The sequence below is a fragment of the Peromyscus maniculatus genome, chromosome 1, assembly GCF_049852395.1.
Source record: "Peromyscus maniculatus bairdii isolate BWxNUB_F1_BW_parent chromosome 1, HU_Pman_BW_mat_3.1, whole genome shotgun sequence".
NCBI classification, from domain to species: domain Eukaryota; kingdom Metazoa; phylum Chordata; class Mammalia; order Rodentia; family Cricetidae; genus Peromyscus; species Peromyscus maniculatus.
In genome coordinates this window covers 163,627,565-163,646,679 of record NC_134852.1, presented here as the reverse complement: position 1 = coordinate 163,646,679, position 19,115 = coordinate 163,627,565, and the positions used below count along the sequence as shown (strand labels likewise).

The following is a 19,115-nucleotide window of genomic DNA, read 5'->3' as shown; positions in this document are numbered from 1 at the left end:
TCATTATTAATAGTACATTCCAAAGATTATAAACATAGTCTAGTGTAAAATTCCTACTAAACTTTCTACCAAGGTCCACAAAGTATATATTTTTATATGTAAACAAATTATAGAAAATTTGTCTAGAATACTATATCTTACATTTACACATACATTCAAATAAATCTTGTTGGCTTATAAATATAGCAGCCTTTCCAGTCTTTTAAGAGTGCTATCATCTAGATGCTTAGGTCAGCTCCCACACTGGTTTCATTTTGACCTGTTCTTATATTATTTTGTAATTTGAGGAGTTAGTCTAGATTGATTGTTTTGTAAAAATTGCATGTCCTTGAAATTCTCCCCCAAATTCAGATGTTGCAATCCTAACTTGCAGTGTTACAGGGCATTTGTGGGGTGTCTAAGGTAGGATAGCAGGTCACTCATGAATGATGTCAGTGCCCACAGATGCAGATCCCAGAGAGTTCCCACAGTCCCTTCTGCCATGTAGACACAGCAGAAGGCAGTTATCTGTAGATTAAAGGTGCTCTCATTGGACATGAGACTGTGTCAGTGCCTTGATCATGAAGTCTCAGCCTCCAGAATTGTGAGAGATAAACATCCCATGGAAGGAAAGTGTTCTCCACTCTCTGTCATCATGATAAAGATTTATTTGCAAATTCATTGCTGAGAAGTTACCAGTAGACAGATTGTTTAGGTACATGTGAATATTATGTTCTCCAACAAGTTTTACTAAATGATCTTAGCATTCTTAAAATTTTCCTGGGCATTCTTAGTTCAGTTACTATTTGTTGAATGTTCGTGTTACCTTTCTGGTTGGAAGCAAAGTACAAAAACTCTGCTATCAGGCTAAATTTCCCTGAAAGAAATAAGTGTAAATAAATTCTTAGCCAAATTGATTCTAAATATGTGTCAATATTTACAGTTAATTATGGAATAAGTCTAGAGCCCGTGTTAGTTTGGCATAGTATAGTTTAAATTATTTGCATATCTCCAAGCAGCCAGGACACAATCCTCAAATACTGATGTGTCCCAAAAGCCAAAAACTTACCAAAACCACAAAAATGCTGCTAGTTCTTTACTTGTAATCTTAAATTAACTTTTTAATATAGTATATCAAGAGAGTTCTCAGAAATAAAACCCTATAAACATAACAAATGAGACTAGAGACATGGCTCAGCAGATAAGAGACCTTGTTGTTCTTGGAGGGGACCTGGTTTCAGTTCCCAGCACCACGTGGTGGTTCACAACCCTCTTCTGACTTCTGCAGGCACCAGGCACACAAGAGGTGCACATATAAACATCACACAAAAAAAGTAAAATGAAGTAAATTTATCTATAAAAAACAATACGTTGGACAAAAATGCAAAGCAATTGATTCAAGACCAGAACCAATAAGAAAATGATTGATCTAAAGCTGTTTCAAGCAAGAAAAATGAGACACTTACTGGGGTTACTCAAATGCTACAGACTCAGACAAGCCACAGATGTGCTTCCAGTAGGTAAATTGTCACACTCAGGATGAATCCCAACACTTTGCCCAATTCTGTTGACTTTCAAGTGATTCTTTCTTGGTTCTTTGTGTTACTTCCTTGTTCTCATTATGGGAACTGAGTTCTCAGCTAAGCATGAGGCGTCTCAGTCAGATCATGAAAGTGCTTATGCTATACTCTCGCCCTTTGTTCTCTGAATCTGGTCGACACTGGAGCAGGTGGCCAGGCTGCATTCGCAACTGCATTTTTCCTATTTCCCAATCGCAATTTAGCCACGAGACATTATGAACAAGACCAATATTATTGCAAAATAATGCATTTTTTCTTCTCCATTTGAAGCACTTGGGATTTTTTTTTAGTTCTTTCCTTACCAAGAGAATAGAAAAGAATAACAGAAAATGTAAGTAGAGGAAAGGAAAACATTTTCCCTCTAACTACAAGTTTTCATTTACAAAACTGTAAAGAATTTGTTCAATTTTCTTATTCTGTCTCCACTCTTATTCTGGAAGTTTACTTGGGAGAAAACACAATTCTGAGCTTCTCTCTTGAAAGGATAAGATGCTTGGCCCCTAGTGAGGTGATCTACAAGACTGTTTTCTGTCTCATCCAACACAGAAAGATGACAGAAGATAGCACAGCTTCCATATCTTGTTGGAACCTGTCTTAGGGAACCTTACTGTCTCCCTACTGGGGTGATTGCAGCTCTACAGTGAACAGGGCAGAAAGCGATGCTGAGTTCTAAAGAACAAACAGTCAACAGGTTTAACCAGGAAATTACACACATGTGCCAGAGAAGATGCATATCAAAAATATTTCTCAGTAGTTCCAGAATCTACGCCCAGTTTCTTGTGTTTTGTCACAGTCTCACACACATTCCTTCTGAAAAGTCATCGAGGAATAAGTTAGCTTTTATTGTATGTCTACAACCATGAAAACAAAAAGGAAGCAGGCTGGGAATTTAACAAACTTAATCGGGCAATATTTGGCTCATAGTTCTTTTTAAAATCTCCAACAGCTATAGTTGGGCATTATATACATCCACCAAATCTACCTCTCTCTCTCTGTCTCTCTCTTTCTCTCCATATCTATAGATAGATAGATAGATAGATAGATAGATAATTTTCTAACTTTCTTTTTCGTTTTTATAAATATTTTTTATTTTATAATTAATTTAATTTTACATATCAGCCAGGGATCCCCTGTCCTCCCTCTTCCCACCCCCCAGCCTTCCCCCGCAACACACCCCCCATTCCCACCTCCTCCAAGGCAAGGTCTCCCCTGGGGAGTCAGCCCAGACTGATAGATTCAGTTGAGGCAGGTCCAGTCCCATCCTCCCTGCACCAAGGCTGAGCAAAGTATCTCTCCATAGGCCCTAGGTTCCAAAAAGCTGGCTCATGCACCATGGACAGGTCCTGGTCCAACTCCCTGGGGGCCTCCTAAACAGTTCCCTCTGGATAAGTGAGACAATTTTCTAACATTCTATGTGGAAATATTTTGCATCATCACTGATAATGGTTTTTCAAAGACATAAAGTTTTATAAAAAAAGATGCATCTTGTTGATTCATCAGTACATTCACTGACATAGTTATTGTTCAGTGGTGATTATCAATTGGTGACTAGTAGGTATTAAGTCACTCAGTCTAGTCAGATGGATAGGTAAAATCAGAGAACCTATGGTTTATCTGTGGTTCAGTAAGACATGTATGATGAATGAATAATAAACTGATGATGAATAAATTGATGAATATGAGTTTAAAGGCAGTCAATGGAAATGACAAGAAATGATCATGTATAACACATGTATATAAACATCTACTCCACATTTGGTAGATCTGGGCATGTGTGCCTAGATCCCAGCACAAGACCAGCCTCCATTACATAGAGAGTTAGAAGCCAACCTGGGCTACACAGGATCCTACATCAAAAGACCAAAGAGGAAATTGGTTCAAGCTGTTAACACCTTAAAAGATAGTTAAACAGACAACAGTTTGACTGATATATTGAGTGTTTGAGTCTTTAATAAAACTGAATATTAATAACATTGTAGGGGAGGGTAGCAGTAATATAGAAATCTGACTGGTGAAGAGTAGCAGAGACAAACTAAATATAGAAGCTTAGTTTTAGATTTTTATTATGAGGTGGTTATGAGATGTGATTATTACATGAAGAAGATCAAGATGTTAGGAGAATTATTTTGAGATAGAATTAAGGCAAGTTAAACTCCACATGCCTATACTTAGAAAGGGAAAATAAGGATCAAATCCAGAAAATATAGCAATTAGAAAAGCATATTACAAAACATCAGACAGCAGGTAGTCTATGGTGGAGAAGAGTTAACCAAAGAGAAAATGATTAATCACCAGAGATGGTACATGTTGGTTTGGGAAAAGAGAAGAGAAGATAGCAATCCTAAATGAAGGCAGAATATGAAGAGGCATTTCCCATTGGGGGTGATGGGCAGATGAGCAGAACATTTGCTAAGGTGCTTAGAGAGAATAAAAGATTGTAAATAGTGGAGCCTAGATGACTAAACAGAACGTGTTATTGCTAATGACTTTCTTATCTCCAAGTACAGGTACTGGACTCAGAGGGTATAAGGGCAGGATGGAACTAAGCTGAGACTAGAGAGAGCAGCTTTTTGTTCAGCGTATAGAAGTCCCCTTCCCAAATAAAGAAGCCCTAGGATGGGGAGAAGAGGAGATTGATGGTGGAAATAGATGGATGGGGAAAATATGTGGTAATACCACTCTTAGGTCACTATGTAGGACTTGGTGATAGTAGTCTTACATGCATATCTCATGAACTCCATTAAGTGTCATTAAGTATATTTAAAATTGTGAGAACATGGAGATGAAAGACAGACTGGAGAGGGAATCTTGAGTAGACAGATTTAACCAGTTTATTAGCAAATTCTCCTGCAAACAAAAGTGGGTGTTGTTGCCCCCAAGAGGCTTAGAAAAGTAGCTGTATCTCAGTAATGCACTGGGTCCTGGGACAGTGAGGAGGGCACAGGGCATGATAGGTAAAGGACAGTGGCCACAGGCATCCTGGGAAAGGAGGACAAACACCAGGTCAGAAAGCCCCTTTCTAGGAATTTCTTAGAGAATCCAGTCTCCCAGTCTTCTTTAGAATTGAAGCAAGACTTCATCAGAAGAGATCCTGCAGGTACTGCAGGATCCACAACCTTCCGATGTGACAGTGACAGCTCATGCTGGATCCCTGGGTTCTTTCTGGAAGTTTCCAGAATGTGGCTGTAAAGTTGCTGCATCTGGCTCTAGTTCCCTGTACAATTAATTATTGTCAAAGTCAGCTTCTGAATGGTGCCTGAAAGCCACAAGGACATCTGTCTTCATGACAGCATCCTGAGTGTGGGATTGTTGAAGTCATTCATGGTGTGTTGAAATTTTCCCACTTGCTCCTCTCCTGATAGGTTACTTTCCTAGTAGTGTCCAGTTATTCCCTGGGCACCTCCACAGTCAGAGAAGTCCAGTGGTCTAGAAGTAAGTTAGAAGATGAAAATTAGAAGAGCTCTAAAGTGGGTAGCAATCAATGAGTACTGCAAGGTTGCATGTAGCTTTTTCAGAGGCTGAGGAATTTATATATACATGTATATATATATATATATGTATATATACATGTGTATATATATATTAAAAAGTACCAAAAGTATTGTAATATGTTCAATTATTGCAATTGATTATATATTATTAAATATTCCCTCAAAGCCTAAGGTCATGATTACTATTATCATTATACTTTATTGTATATTGTGAAATGTTTTATTCATCAATATTACTATGACTGGAAATACCATTAGTAATCAATACTGTTCATTAAATACTACATAGAAGCAAGACAGCCCTTTCCAAGACACTTTCTCTCATCTCATGGGTTTCCCTGGCTTGTTGTTCTTCTCTCTTTAACTCTTAGACAACTAAGGTTCAAGAACGTGGACTTGGACATGACCTGGAGCTGGTGGGGTTGGAGCTCACCACCCCACACACTTCCAGCGCTGTTTAGATTGGTGATTTTTCTGAAGTTCTGGGGAATTTCAGAAATAGGAAGTGCAGCTACATTCGCACGGCCACAGTCTGTAAGCATCACATCCTGTGCGGTAGTTAACACTGAAAGAGGAAGGACTGGGGAGAGGCAGAACTTCACGAGTAAGAACCAAGGATCAGACTGAGAGAACCCAGCACTAAAAGCTCTTGGGAATCCTGAGAGCCCTGCGGGGGCAGACAGGGAGGCACACAGGCTCAGGTAGGCAACCCTGAAGAGGCTTTCTCCTGTGCAGCACTCTCTTTCTGGGTCCTCTTTAGGGGAAATTGTTGATGCTTATGAAAGAGATGGAATGACTCTGGGGCACCTCAGAACTAAATGGGCAAAGGGACGGGACATCTGACTTACCTCTGTCCCTGCTGTTTCAAGCCGTATGATCTTGCTGGTCACTGCCCTAAGACTATGTAATTAATGGGAGCATAATTCTTGTACCTAAAAAGGCTCTCAGGTCATTCACTAACTGGGCAGCCTAAAGGCTGAGAATGGCACAGAGAAAAGAGAGCCAAGCTGGTGTTTTTCTGTCGGCTTAGTGGCTACACATGAATCTACAGATATTTTAATTATCATCTGCCACCCCCAGCAGCCCCTCAGTCATCACCCTGTTGGCTACTCAGGTCATGGCCTGGCAGGGCTTCTGGTCGCATGGCCCCGGCTCTGCTGCAGCCGCGGTATGTAAGTTTGATTTAAGTCTCTATCATTGTATTTGTCAATAAGACACAGAAATCAAAGGCTGGCCTGAAAGCCTGCTAGCTCAGAGAGGCTAAGTAGAACTAGCTGACCTTGCTTTTTGGCCAGAAACACCATAAGAGTCATGTCTTTTTTCTTGTCCCAGTACTAAGAGGAAGCTCAAACTCCATTTGCTACTCTTTGCTCCCTGTACATCTTCACTATCCAAATTCTTGGCTTCTCTATGGCCAATTCCAGTCAGCTAGTCACTGGCTCTGCCCCCTGATTCAAAGTATAACTTTATTGGGCAGTCTTGGGAGGGTCAGAGTGTGATCAAAATATCCCACAACACCAAGCTGAGCTTAGAAACCAATTCCACAGGTAACTTGGTCCTTCCAGTTAACAAGGACACTGTTCTAACCTTGAACCTCAGGTTATTATGACTTCAGGACCCCACACCACTGCAACCAGCTGCTTCTTCACACTAAAGAGAATCAGACACAGGATGCCATTGACAGATGAGAAAAATGGGAGAGGAAACAGAGTCAGAGACAGCTGGGGTCCAGCACCCAACTGTGTGTAGGCAACTGATTAATAATAAGAACTTTAAATATTTGTTTAACATTGATTTTATGTCACCATACAAACATGAATTACTTCCACATGTACATCAAAACTTTGACTCTGGATTTTTCTTACTGATTATGATTTTGTTCATTGACAGAAAGGATTGTTTTGAGGATTGAAAATGCTGCAAGATCACTTCTTCGAAAATATGATAAAATATGAAGTGCTAATTCTAAAAGTGGTTCTTTTAGACTCACAAAATACACAAATGGGATTAAGTATTTTGAGTACTATTTAGCACAAATTATAAAACATTGAAGGTTGAATTTTAATATCTCATGATGAGCAGAGTAACCTGAAGGTGAAAGTCATTGAATAAAGAAAATGCGCTTGAACTAGGTAGAATTGAGGAAAGAGCTAGAGCTACATTTTGCAAATTTTGTGTGAACACTTAGGTATGAACACAGGAACCTCTGGGGGTTCATGCTGTCCCTTTGTATGATGTGTTTATTATCTAAAAAAAATCAGTGGCCCGTGTCTAATACTATGAGGAAAGACCTCAGGAACCCAAGGTATAGTGGTTTTTCATTTCTCTGTACCACCAGCTTCTTCTGACAGAGGACAGGTCGTAGAATCCAGAGAGATGCACAGTCTGGGAGGTGGCAGCAGAACCTGGGAGCATGGTTTGTTGGGTTTTTTGTTTTGTTTTGTTTTGTTGGTTAGTTGGATTTTTCTTTTGTATTCAGAGTAAAGTATTTAATTTTTTATTGAAAATTCATGCAATATATTCTGGTCCTCCCTTCCCATTAAACTTCATACTCTCTCGATCTCTTTCTCTCTCTCCCTCTCTCTCTCAAATTAATAGGCAAATAAAAGCAAACAACCAAACATAAAACAAAACCAATCAACCAACCAAACAAGCAAAGTAAAACAATAAAACTCCTACAATGATCACAGTTCTTTTAAAGAGCTCAGTGCATTTTCTCTTCCAGCTGTGGAAGCTCCATCATGATCCCACAAGTTGTGACCAATGAGACTGTCACAGTGATTTCACCAAATGGAGTCAACTTTCCCCAAACTGACAAGCCCCATCCTGCCCAGCAGAGGCAAGACAGCCTGAAGAAACATCTAAAGGCGGAGATCAAAGTGATTGCGGTAAATCCAACTCAGAACACTCTAGGGTGGGTGGAGAGCGGAGAGAGGAGACACTGTGTCTTAAGACTAGAAATAGATTTGGGGTATGGAAAGCCTTTGGTTTTGACAAAGTTATCACAGAGTGGTCTGTAGACCAGTGGAAAGCCTTTGGCAAGCTGCTTATCTCTAAGACTTTCCTAAAATTGACAAGTATTTCCCCTAATTGCAAAAATGAGTCACTGAGATTTTGTTATTTAAATCATTTTTTGTTTTCATTTTTGGAGAGTACTTGCTAGTATTTTATTTATAAAAATAATCTGTAGATACATTATCGGTGATCACTGAGTGTAGAATACCCTTCTCCTCTTTAGAAAGAAGAGATGGCACAAAACACCATTCATTTGCCCCTATGTGCTCATCCCAACCAACTGAAGGGACGTTATTGGGTAAAGGGAAGATATGAGAAAGAACATATATTTTGTGCTGTTTTTCAGTGTTGTCTGTCCTAACACTATCTTCATGGGCCTCTGTGTCACCCAGTTTCAGAACTTAATGGAACCGATGGCCTTGCCTTGGGCATACCATCACCTGGATTCCTTTGAAGTACATATAACAAAACTTTAAAAATTGCTTATCCAAAATTATAAGGGCTGTGAGTCTGTGAGGGAAAGGAGGACGTCAGGAAGACAAACTTGCCCTTTTAGTAGAGAGGCTAGGGACCCCCAGAATGGACACCTGAAGCCTCTGTGGAGCTGGGCAGATAGTCTGGCTGTATGATGTGTTCTATGGGCTCTGGGTGATGAGGAAGAGGTTTCCTCCAGAATGTGCTCAGGGTGGAAGGACTTTCAGATCACTCCTCTTCCCAGTAGAGGGAGCAGGAGACTAGTTAACTGGGGACTCAAAGCTCAGCCCCAGCCAGGAGATGCTAGGAAGGGTCTTGAGCATGGCCAGGGGGTCATGGACAAAAATACCTGAAGGTGGCCTGAGGCTGTGCCAGAACCACATCTCCTCCAGAAGAACTTTCCTCTCTTTCACCCCAGAGCTTTTATAGTGCTAACAGTGACATTGTAGAAGGTGACAATACATGAGCACCATGGGAGGAGTAGAAAGGTCTCTCTTGTCACCACTGTTTATGATCTCACATCTCTCTTCTTTCAACAGGCAATCCAGATCATGTGTGGTGTGATGGTGTTGAGTCTCGGCATCATTTTGGCAACTGTTTCCACAATCCCACCCTTTAACCAAGTGTTTTCTGTCCTGTTAAAATCTGGCTATCCATTTGTAGGAGCCTTGTTTGTAAGTAGAGTTTGTGGGGAGCCAGCTGGGGAGAACAGAGGAAGGAGAGGTCACCTATCTCAATTTCTGTCTACTTTGAGAAAGAGGTCAATGGTAGATTTTGTTCTTCTGTATGTCACCCACAGAAAGTCTTGGTGTATTGTAGCAGAGGTTACATCATTCTGAAGATTTTATTCATCTACTTCAAATAACCATTTTTGTGAAATCACTGTTTCATCTCACCCTATTGAGCTATGATGAGTATAATAGCCCCATAGGTTTACAGAAATGTCCAGGAAGTGGAATCCACATGGTCTTGAGCTTTCTGTATAGTGCAGTGACACCCAGTGGACTACCCTGCAGGAAGAATCATTTTTAGGATCTGGCTCTGTTGGAGGCACTTGAGGTGATAGACTAGAAATTCTTTAGAGACTGCTCCATGCCTGGGGTCAGGAGAACATGAAGATCCTTGTCTCAGAGAACAGCTCTTGAGATGAGTCTCAAGCACAAGTGAGGTTTCCTGTCCCCTAGGCTTCCCATCTCCTTACTGCAGCTGATTTTTTTCTCCTTTCCTACATTTCATTCTTTGATGCATCCACAGCTCCACCTTTCCTTCTGTTGTGCTGATGATTTTTGCTTTAGTCATCTCAAGTCAATACAATGTCTGATTCCACCAGTTTTTCATGAATGTCCTCTGTCCCAGGTTCTATTCAAAGACACTGCATTCCACTAGTTGTTCCAGAGTCTCCACTAGACTTCCTCATTTGGATCTTCTTAGGATTTCACTATCCTTGGTGACTTTGACAGTTTCTGAGTTGTGCTGGTCAAGATTTTTGTGAAATATTTCTAAGTTTGAATTTGTCTGATATCTTCTTAATCTTTAATGAGCACAGAATGGTGACTGTTCAGGTGACAGCAGTGATATGCCATACTGTCTGGTTCTATGAAGGGTGCATACTATTTACAACATTCCACTGTTGACTTAACCCTGATCATGGGGCTGATGGAGTGATTCTTAGGTCAAGGCTGTTATCTTATTTTTTCCTCCTCTCCATATTATACTCTTTCCATATCACTAGCATCCCTTGCATTAAAAGAGGCACTTGTAAATGTTAGTTTTATTTATTTTTTAATAAATAAAAGAGTTATATTGAAAGTCTCTGCATGTGAGGCTGTGGGTGTAGCTCAGCAGTTGAACACATGCATAGAATGCACAGACCCTAGCATCACAGAGATAAAGACTCAGCATTCATTTATATGGATAAGCTACTTAACTTTAGAGAATAGAAAGCACAAAGTTTCTACTTTTTTTATTTAAAAAACGTTTCTATTTCTTGATTTTCTAAATCATGTTAAGGGTTTCTCACCATCCAACCTTATGCTTCCTTTTGTTCGCATTTCGCTTAGTCTCTCGGACCAGCCACTGAAAGTTCTATTTCTTTTCTTCTGTGATTGTTAATATCTTACCTTATTCAAAACAAAAACAACAACAAAACTAGTGCAAGTTGATCTCAAACTATCGCAAAAATCTGAAAGAAAGATGTACTCTCCCAAACTCATTTTAGGACACCAGCCTTGTCTTGACACTAGGATAATGGTGTAATGCCAGCCAAAAGCGTGACGGGAAATGGATAGTGGGCCAACATTCTAAAGGATGATAGCTGCAAAACTCCTCACTAAAATACTAGCACATTGAAAACTGCATGTTAAAAAAGATACTTCAACATGTTCAAATGAGATTTACTGAGAGAAGTTTGCATGGTTTATACAGAGTGGCATAGCTCTTTTAATGAAAGAAGGGACAAAAATCCCATAGCTATTTTCCATTCTCTCTCCCCATAGACCAATGCCTCAAGATCTAAAAGCATCTGATTCTGAAATTTTCCTTTCCAATTATCAAAATATTTTTTCTATTACCTCTTAAAGTTTTTACCAATTTTAATGGGATAGATTTCTGCTCTAATCTACCTTTTCTGGTGTTTTCTGAATAGTACATGGGCAAAGAGACTCCTCTGGGAACACAAGTTTAGCATTGGTCATTTTTTCTTTGAGGATTTTCCACGTAAGTTTGTCGTAAAACCCAGAGAGTAACACTGTAGTCACTTTGTACATGGAAATTGATGTGATAATGTTTTTCTCTTGTCTGAGCAGTTTATCATCTCTGGAATTCTGTCAGTTATCACGAAGACAAAGTCAACAAAGTCTTTGGTGAGTACAAGAGTCACAACCTGAACCAATGGTGATGAAATCCAGATCCTTCATGGCCAGGCTTTCCACGTTGAAGTTACAAACTAAGCTCTACAATAATTACTTCTTTTCTTCACGAGCTAATTCTGGGTTCTTCATATTCCTGCATAGAACATATTCTTCCTGTCATAGTAACCAAAATTATAGTGTGCCTTATGCCCAAGACCAGTGCCAAGGAATCTCATGTAAAACTCTTGCTTTCTTATGATCCAATTGTGTAGGCAACAGGCCCTGATAATTAATCTTGATCATCAACTTGACCTGATTGAGTAGCACCTAGGAGATTAATAAAGCATACCTCTGAGGCTGTTCTATTTCCAAAATGTGATAGTATCATCCCTTAGCATAAATACCCAGATGGAATAAACAGGAGATGTTGAAATGTGCTTAGCATAGATATCTTCTCACTCTGCTTCCATGACCTCCATGGCAATCATGACTACCATGCTGTGAGATGTTCTGTCTGCCACACCAACACCACAATGATGGGCTGAGATTCTGAAACTGTGAGCAAAATATATTTTGGTGCTTAGTTGTTTATATGAGACATTTTGTCATAGCAATGAAAAATCTAACATAAAAGATTTAAAATTTTACTCTTTAGTAATGAAGCTGATGTCCTTGTTGTTAAAGAGTTGTATTTGTTGTGGCTATACTGTATAATCTCACCAGTTAAAATCTATGAAAAATCCCAGATAAAATGTTCATGTGAGAATCATCTCTCATTCATATCTCCATAAAGATAATGCTTTTGCTGGGATTGAGTATGCATTTTTGAACAGAATATTTGAATTCAGAAAATCTTAGTAGTTATGGTTTTTGGCTAATAATTTAACTTTAATGACTTTTAACTTTTTCCAGGGGAAAACTGAAGTCATTGAGGGGAGAAAGATGGACTATAGGAAGGAGTTTTTGAGATATGTAAAGATTCATTTAGTCATCACTCAACTCACATTCCTCAAGGAGTTGTTTCGGGAAGTCATGGAAGAGAATGCCATGTAATGCAACATCTTGGGGATTTAGTTGTCAAGATCTGATTAAACCAGTTTCTCAAATACACAGGGTACTACTTACTTTTCTGCTGCTGTGGTAAAATACCACATCTAAAAGCAATGGAGGATATAGGTAGTCTCTAAGTAGAATAAGGCTTCTGAAAGACATTTAACCTATGCTGGAGAATGTTCTTTTCATCTTATGTATGGAAACTAAAGAAGAATGTCAGTTAGAATAAACCTAGTTTGTTCTAAGAACATACATACAATCAGCATCCTGACTGCAACAACTGTTAGAGGAGTCCAAGAGTTTGACTTTAGTCACTATTTGTGGAAAGTAGCACTCAAAAACACCAAATCATGAGTGATTTATACAATCAGTTTAAAATAAATATCCTGAAATTAAATCACACTCCAGTGCAAGATATCTGGGTACACCCTGGAAATACTTACCTGTAACCACAGCTTTCAGAGAGGTCTTAGCTCAATTTTCATTTTCTGTAAGTTGAGGAAGAAAGGAAGCCACTATTGAGAAAAGTTTGTTTATTTTGCTGACACTATGAAAGTTGTAGAGATGAGATCCAAAGTGAACACTGGAACTGAGTACTCAAGAACAATGAAAGACGGCGGAACTCTGGCACTGTGGCCTCAATTTACCAACATCTAATTCCAAATCTGTTTCATTCTGTCTCACACTTTCTCCACAAATGACAATATCCTTAGTCACATGCTTAGATTTCTATCTACATCCACCCCCACATGGCCCTGGTTATAGCCAATCATAAGCCTTTCCAGACTTCCAAAGACACTGAGAACAAAGTCCCCACACTCACCGTTGGTCATATGAGCTTCTGAGGTAGTATTCAGGAATGAACTGCTTTACCTGCCTTTTCTGTGTGGTTAATGCATCAATGTGTGGGGTGCAATCAGAGTATGTTATTCTGAGTATATTAGCTGTTATTAGGTGTGTCCAAGTTCAACTCTTGGGATAACTCAAATCCAAAAGAGGAATGCTTTGTTTGGGCTCATAATTTGGAGGTTCAATAGGGTATGCTTTTGGTAGATCCATTTGTTCTGAGTTTGGAGATAAGGAGTGAGTGTCTCATGCTAAGAGAGCAAAGGTGTGTGCCACATGGCAGCAAGGAAGAAAAGAGAGATTAAAATGAAGGTGCCGTTTCTGATATACCCCCTTTGCAGGCTCTTCTCTGATGACCACTGATCAGGAGGTGAGGCTTGGCACTTCCTAGAGATTCAAACATCTCACAGTAACATTTACCTGGGGACTAGTTCTTTAATACATGGGTCTCAGGCCACAAGAAATCCAAACCACAGCACTGAGAATGTGGAGGGGCAGGAAACACAGGTGGTGTCTGTGCCACCTCTTTTGCTCACACTGTCTTGAGAATTTTCCAGGTTTTTTTGTTATGGGGTTCCATTAAAAGTCATGGGTAAAGATTTTCCAGTGGAATATATTCTTTCTCTTCATTGAAATCCTGTTTGCCCACCCAACTGCCATTTGCGCTTTGGGTTTGTGTGTTTCTAAACATTCTTTGGGCCAGATACATGTGGTAAAGGTTGGGTAAAGTGGTCTGAGCAAATATTATCTAGGAAATGGAGCATAGGGAACATAAGGATGGAAAACCAGGGCCTCTCCTCTTTCTAGTGATCACAATTACGACTTAGGGAGAATAGGGAAAAAATTATTAATCTCTGAGCTGCTAATGAAGACAAATAAAGAGAAGTGGTACAACATCTTGCTAAGAGGTATACATGTAACCTGTTGCTCATTTCAGGTGGATGGCAGCCTGACTATGAACATCCTGAGTGTTTTATTTGCTTTCATCGGCATCATTATCCTCTCTGTCAGCCTGGCTGGTTTGCATCCTGCCTCAGAGCAGTGTAAGGAGAGCAAGCCACCTAAACCAACTCAATATCATTACTACCATCATCCCTTCGAAGTCGACAATGACTGCTCTACCCCCAAGGCTGTTTTGACTGTAAGTATTTCTAAAGACTGCATTGAAAGTTTTTAGTTTTTGCAAAATAGTGATCTTTTTCCTATCTTTGAAAATCTTTCACTCTGTCTGGTTTGAGATCTTAGGGGAAAGTCGGGGCTGAATAAAGTAAAGGTAGAGAAGAGCCTGGAATTAAAGGTCTAGAGTAAGGGTTTACATGGTAATAGCAAGAAGTTGTGGGAAAATTGCCAAATAATGTAGGTGGTGAAACCATAAAGATTGTTATTAGAGCTTTTTAAGAATTGAAAAAAAGTTTCAACTTTAGAAGCATAAATTATGAGAGCTCAAACCAAGAACTTTGACCCATTCCATTTTATTAGAAGGAAGTAATGCAATATGACTAATAGTAATAATGTACCTTCTATCAGAACATCCAAGGACATACATTTGGCCTCCAACACATAGAATGAAAACCTAGAAAGACAACAGTGAAGATACTGCAGAATATTTATTCCCTTATGAGAATAAAAGTAAGAAAAAGCACATCTGGAAAGTGGCCAGATAGTCATGTCTGGTCAACCTCAGACTTTCTCAGTTCCTTGCAGAGTTGGACTCAGTAAGTCTTCCTTATTAAGAAACCACAATAAGAAAAGGTATATTCAAGTTAGATACAGAACAATGGGAGTAAATTACCATCTGAAATAACTAAGCCTGACTTTAGAAACCTGAAGCATTGAGGAGGAATCTGCATGGACCACAAAGCATGAGAGCATGTTGGGATAGTTTCACATTGTAAGTCAGAGTGAGTTGAGTGTATTTGCTGGGACAGTGTCTAGGTGATGGAGGCATTCTCTATCTCCTCTCTGCCTGTGTGTGCACAAATGAAGAGTTTACAGTATGACATTCATCTTCCTTCCTATCAAGCAACCTTCATGAAGACAGAAGTCATGGACTGTGTGTTCTTAACCTAGGCCCTTCTTTGAGCTGATTTGTGATGTTACAAACTATAGAAATTGGATTGTTTTTCTGCCTTTTACCATCGCAAGAAAAGCCAAAGAAACACATCCCAAAGAAGAAAGATCTGTCGGTGATGACTTTTACAAAAAGCTGACACAGTCAGAACCTCACTAGCCCTCACAAGTCTCTGTGGAGGAAATATTATACATATATGATAAGTGGGCAGCCAGAAGCCAGAGAAGCAGAGACTTGCCCAGCCTCCCACTAAGAGAGTCAAGAGCAGGAGCTGCTAACTGTCCTGGCAGTCACTTCTCCTCTCTTCTCCCTCATTGATGTGAACAGGGTAGTCAGGGATCCCTGCCCAAGACAGGTGAGAAGCAGTGGCTTGAAATGGCTTTGTTGACTTAGTTTGTCATTTTCACCCACTTCTCCTCACGGAGACCAGGCATGAATTTAAGCCTAGGTTTGGGGAATCCATTTCACTTCTTCATGGTGTCCTTTCCTTCACTCTCTGATAGTGGAGATGGTTTCATCTCTACAGTCACTTCCCACCAAGGCATGCGGGCTTTAGCTGACTGAGTCACTCCAACCTCTCTTCTCCTGAATTTAGGGAGCACTCTTGTTGATGCTGATCTGCAGTGTGTTAGAACTTGGTATGGGTGTGCTCACTACCATGTTGTGGTGGCAACAGGATCACTCTGACTTCTCTCGGGTGAGTATGCTACAGGCCTCCCAGAAACTTGTTCTGTGTTCCTCTGGGATGTGCTGATCTATGCTGCCATCAATGTAGATAGAATAATCAGTCACCATGATGGGAACATCAGGTGGTTTGGACAGAAATGTAGGACAGTAGGTGAAGGGGTATAAGGTAACTGTGTAGCTGATGTGGATTATCTGGACATAAAAACAGGTGACACTATCACATCACCTGGTTCTTTCCTTCCCTTTTGCAGACAACGGAACTGAGGCTCTAAGAAGTTAAATTTGTCTCCTGGGATTATGCTGTTTGCTGGGGTCTATGCCTCCCTTCTAAGTAGGAATACTTTCTCCTACAGAGACTAGTCTCATTAAAATCCTTGACTTGGTAAAGACCAATTGCACACTTGAATTTTTCTTACATCAAAGATACTAAGGCAATGATGTATAATAATCATGTATAACCCTTCTCAGCCAGCTCTCAGAGTGCATGTCTTCAGTAACTGAACCAGAGAGGTTTGCTCTAACCAGATCCTTAGCTAGAGGGTAGAATGAAGATTAGATGATATACATCAAATATGTGCATAACATAATGAGGTGTTATTCTCATCTTGGAACAGCTATAAATTCTATGTACAACACTGAATGAAACTCTATCATGTATCTACATGTGTCTATGTATCTATCTACCTTCCTAAATGTATACACACATATACATATATATATGTATATATATATATATATATTCATTTGTAATCTGAAACCACATATTTTCTTTATTCTAGAATGTGATTTTCCTGTCTCATAACTCAAATAATGGATCCAACATGGAATCAAAGTCACTTTGTAACCCTGCATATGAGAAACAATAAGTTTCTTAAGAATAAAAAAATTGCAAATCTACAGCAGAGAGTCCATCTTCATGATAATGAAGAAAATCCAACCATCACAAGGCAGCAATGCTTAAGTTTCCAAAAATGTGGAAACTTCCTAAAAGTTTCCTAAAAAGTTTAAAAAGTGAATACCAGTAATGTGTTGAATGGGTATGTTCAGTGACTCAGTCTTGATTTTAATGATCTTGGCATCATCCAAAGCTCAGACCTGCAAATAGTGGCCAAAGAACCACAGTTATTTCTTGGAAAACTAAAATAATGTTTCAGGGGATTGTGATAGAACAAAGGAGTAACATTTTCTTGTTCCCTAATGGTTAACAACAATAGTTAACCATTTGGTCCCTGTGTTCAGAATCTCTGTGTTGGCATGGGTGTTTCATCATATCAATTTTATTCATTAGTACATAGAAACAAATGACCTGTAATAAAGTCTCAAGAACTATACATGCTGTTTGTTTAAAAATAAAGTATTTCTGTGATTATATGGTCTATTTGTAACAGTTTTTGTTGTTGTTTTGCCTTTAAGCACAGATAAAGTCCCCTGTGATACATAAACACATCATTTTGATATCCCTCAGCTGTCTATCAATAAAAAAAGACATGACTCATAGCACTAAGTGCCCACATAAAGAAGTTGGAGAAATCTCACACTAGTGAGTTAACAGCACACCTGAAAGCTCTAGAACAAGAAGAAGCAAAGTCTCCCAGGAAGAACAGATGCCAGGAAATTATCAAAGTGAGAGGTAAAATCAATAACATAGAAACAAAGAGAACAATACAAAAAATTAATGAAACAGAGTTGATTCTTTGAGAAAATCAACAAGATAGACAAACCCTTATCCAAACTAACCAAAAGACAGAGAGAGAGCATCCAAATTAACAAAATCAGAAATGAAAAGGGCGACATAACAACAGACATTGAGGAAATCCAGAGAATCATCTGGTCATACTTCAAAAACCTGAACTCCACAAAATGGGAAAATCTAAAGGAAATGGACAATTTTCTGGATAGGTACCACTTCTATAATTAAATCAAAATCAGATAAACAACTTAGGTAGACCTATAACCCCTAAGGAAATAGAAACAGTTATTAAAAGTCTCCCAAGCAAAAAAAGGCCAGGACCAGATGGTTTCAGTGCAGAATTCTACCAGATCTTCAAAGAAGAGTTAATACCAATACTCTCTAAATTGTCCCACACAATAGAAACAAAAGGAACATTACCAAACTCCTTCTATGAGGCTACAATTACCTTGATTCTTAAAACAAACAAGGACACAAAAAAGAAAGAGAACTACAGACCAATCTCCCTCATGAACATTGATGCAAAAATACTCAATAAAATACTGGCAAACATCCTCCAAGAACACATCAAAGATAAATTAGAACCAAGTATGTAGGAAAGTGCTATAACAAAGCCATTATCTTGTATATAAATTATTAAAATGCATAAAATAAACTTTTGAGGCACAATATGTGGCAGCCAGAGCACAAGCTGTTTTACCTGTGTTCTGTCAAGTAATTGCTACTGGTCGGTGGGCTGGGTAGTGTTCTTAGCCATCTTCTGAAAACGTGTGAGGCACAGGGAGATTTTGCTGTATTTCTGTGGTTTTTATGGGTACAAGTGGGAAAGAGGAGGTTCTCAAGATGAAAACTCATGGTGTGATATACCAGAAACCCCCATTCTATTCCATTTTACTCTATTTCCAAACTTGATAGTTTAGATTATTTTCTCTAATATTACATGTGAATGTAGTCGGCAGCACATGGAAGCAACACTTTCTAACTTGTTTGTTCTGCAATCAAAAATAAAACATGTTTAATGCATGTATATCTAATAAATATATCTAGTCATGTCCTGAAATACATGGCACAAGATAAAAGTTTAATTAGGTATTGTCCTGCTTAGTAGGAAGAAGACGAAGGGGGAGATAAAAATAAGTTGAATCTTATCTACATGCTCCAATATATGCTCATTTGGACATTGGCATACATTGACTTTGCTATTCTGTGCTACTTTTTTTATGGCATACAAGAGAAGTAGGACAAAAAGAAGCAAAACTCATGTTTCTGTACTTCTTGAAGGAAAAAACACACTCCAAAATTGTTTTTTTTAAAACAAAATCAAAAACCAAAGTTAGACAAACAGGAAGAACATTACACAAAGTAGTAGAAATGTGTAGT

At 39.0% G+C, this 19,115-nt stretch overlaps 2 protein-coding genes across 2 annotated transcripts in view; one reads left to right on the top strand and one right to left on the bottom strand.

Annotated features, from left to right (window-relative positions):
• LOC143270372 (membrane-spanning 4-domains subfamily A member 4D-like) overlaps positions 1–19,114 on the bottom strand; it is a 51,881-nt gene extending 32,767 nt beyond the window's left edge. Inside the window, exon 1 of the mRNA XM_076560170.1 lies at positions 18,436–19,114. Within this exon, the coding sequence (XP_076416285.1) occupies positions 18,436–18,590 (155 nt within the window). The 5' untranslated portion in view covers positions 18,591–19,114. The remainder of the gene's footprint in view (positions 1–18,435) is intronic.
• On the top strand, positions 5,595–17,414 carry LOC143270374 (membrane-spanning 4-domains subfamily A member 6B-like). The gene is made up of 7 exons (XM_076560177.1): positions 5,595–5,751; positions 7,776–7,938; positions 9,079–9,213; positions 11,344–11,400; positions 14,225–14,428; positions 15,954–16,055; positions 16,825–17,414. The coding sequence occupies exons 2-7, from the start codon at positions 7,792–7,794 to the stop codon at positions 16,909–16,911; spliced, it is 732 nt and encodes a 243-aa protein (XP_076416292.1). The 5' UTR covers positions 5,595–5,751; positions 7,776–7,791; the 3' UTR covers positions 16,912–17,414.
• Position 19,115: the final 1 nt, after the last annotated feature.

Bases quoted from the DNA above. Each gene is read 5' to 3' on its own strand.
- LOC143270374 (XM_076560177.1), top strand. From the start codon at position 7,792: ATGATCCCACAAGTTGTGACCAATGAGACTGTCACAGTGATTTCACCA. The intron at 7,939-9,078 runs GTAAATCCAACT...TTCTTTCAACAG, and splicing joins CGGAGATCAAAGTGATTGCG to GCAATCCAGATCATGTGTGG. The intron at 11,401-14,224 runs GTGAGTACAAGA...TGCTCATTTCAG, and splicing joins CAAAGTCAACAAAGTCTTTG to GTGGATGGCAGCCTGACTAT.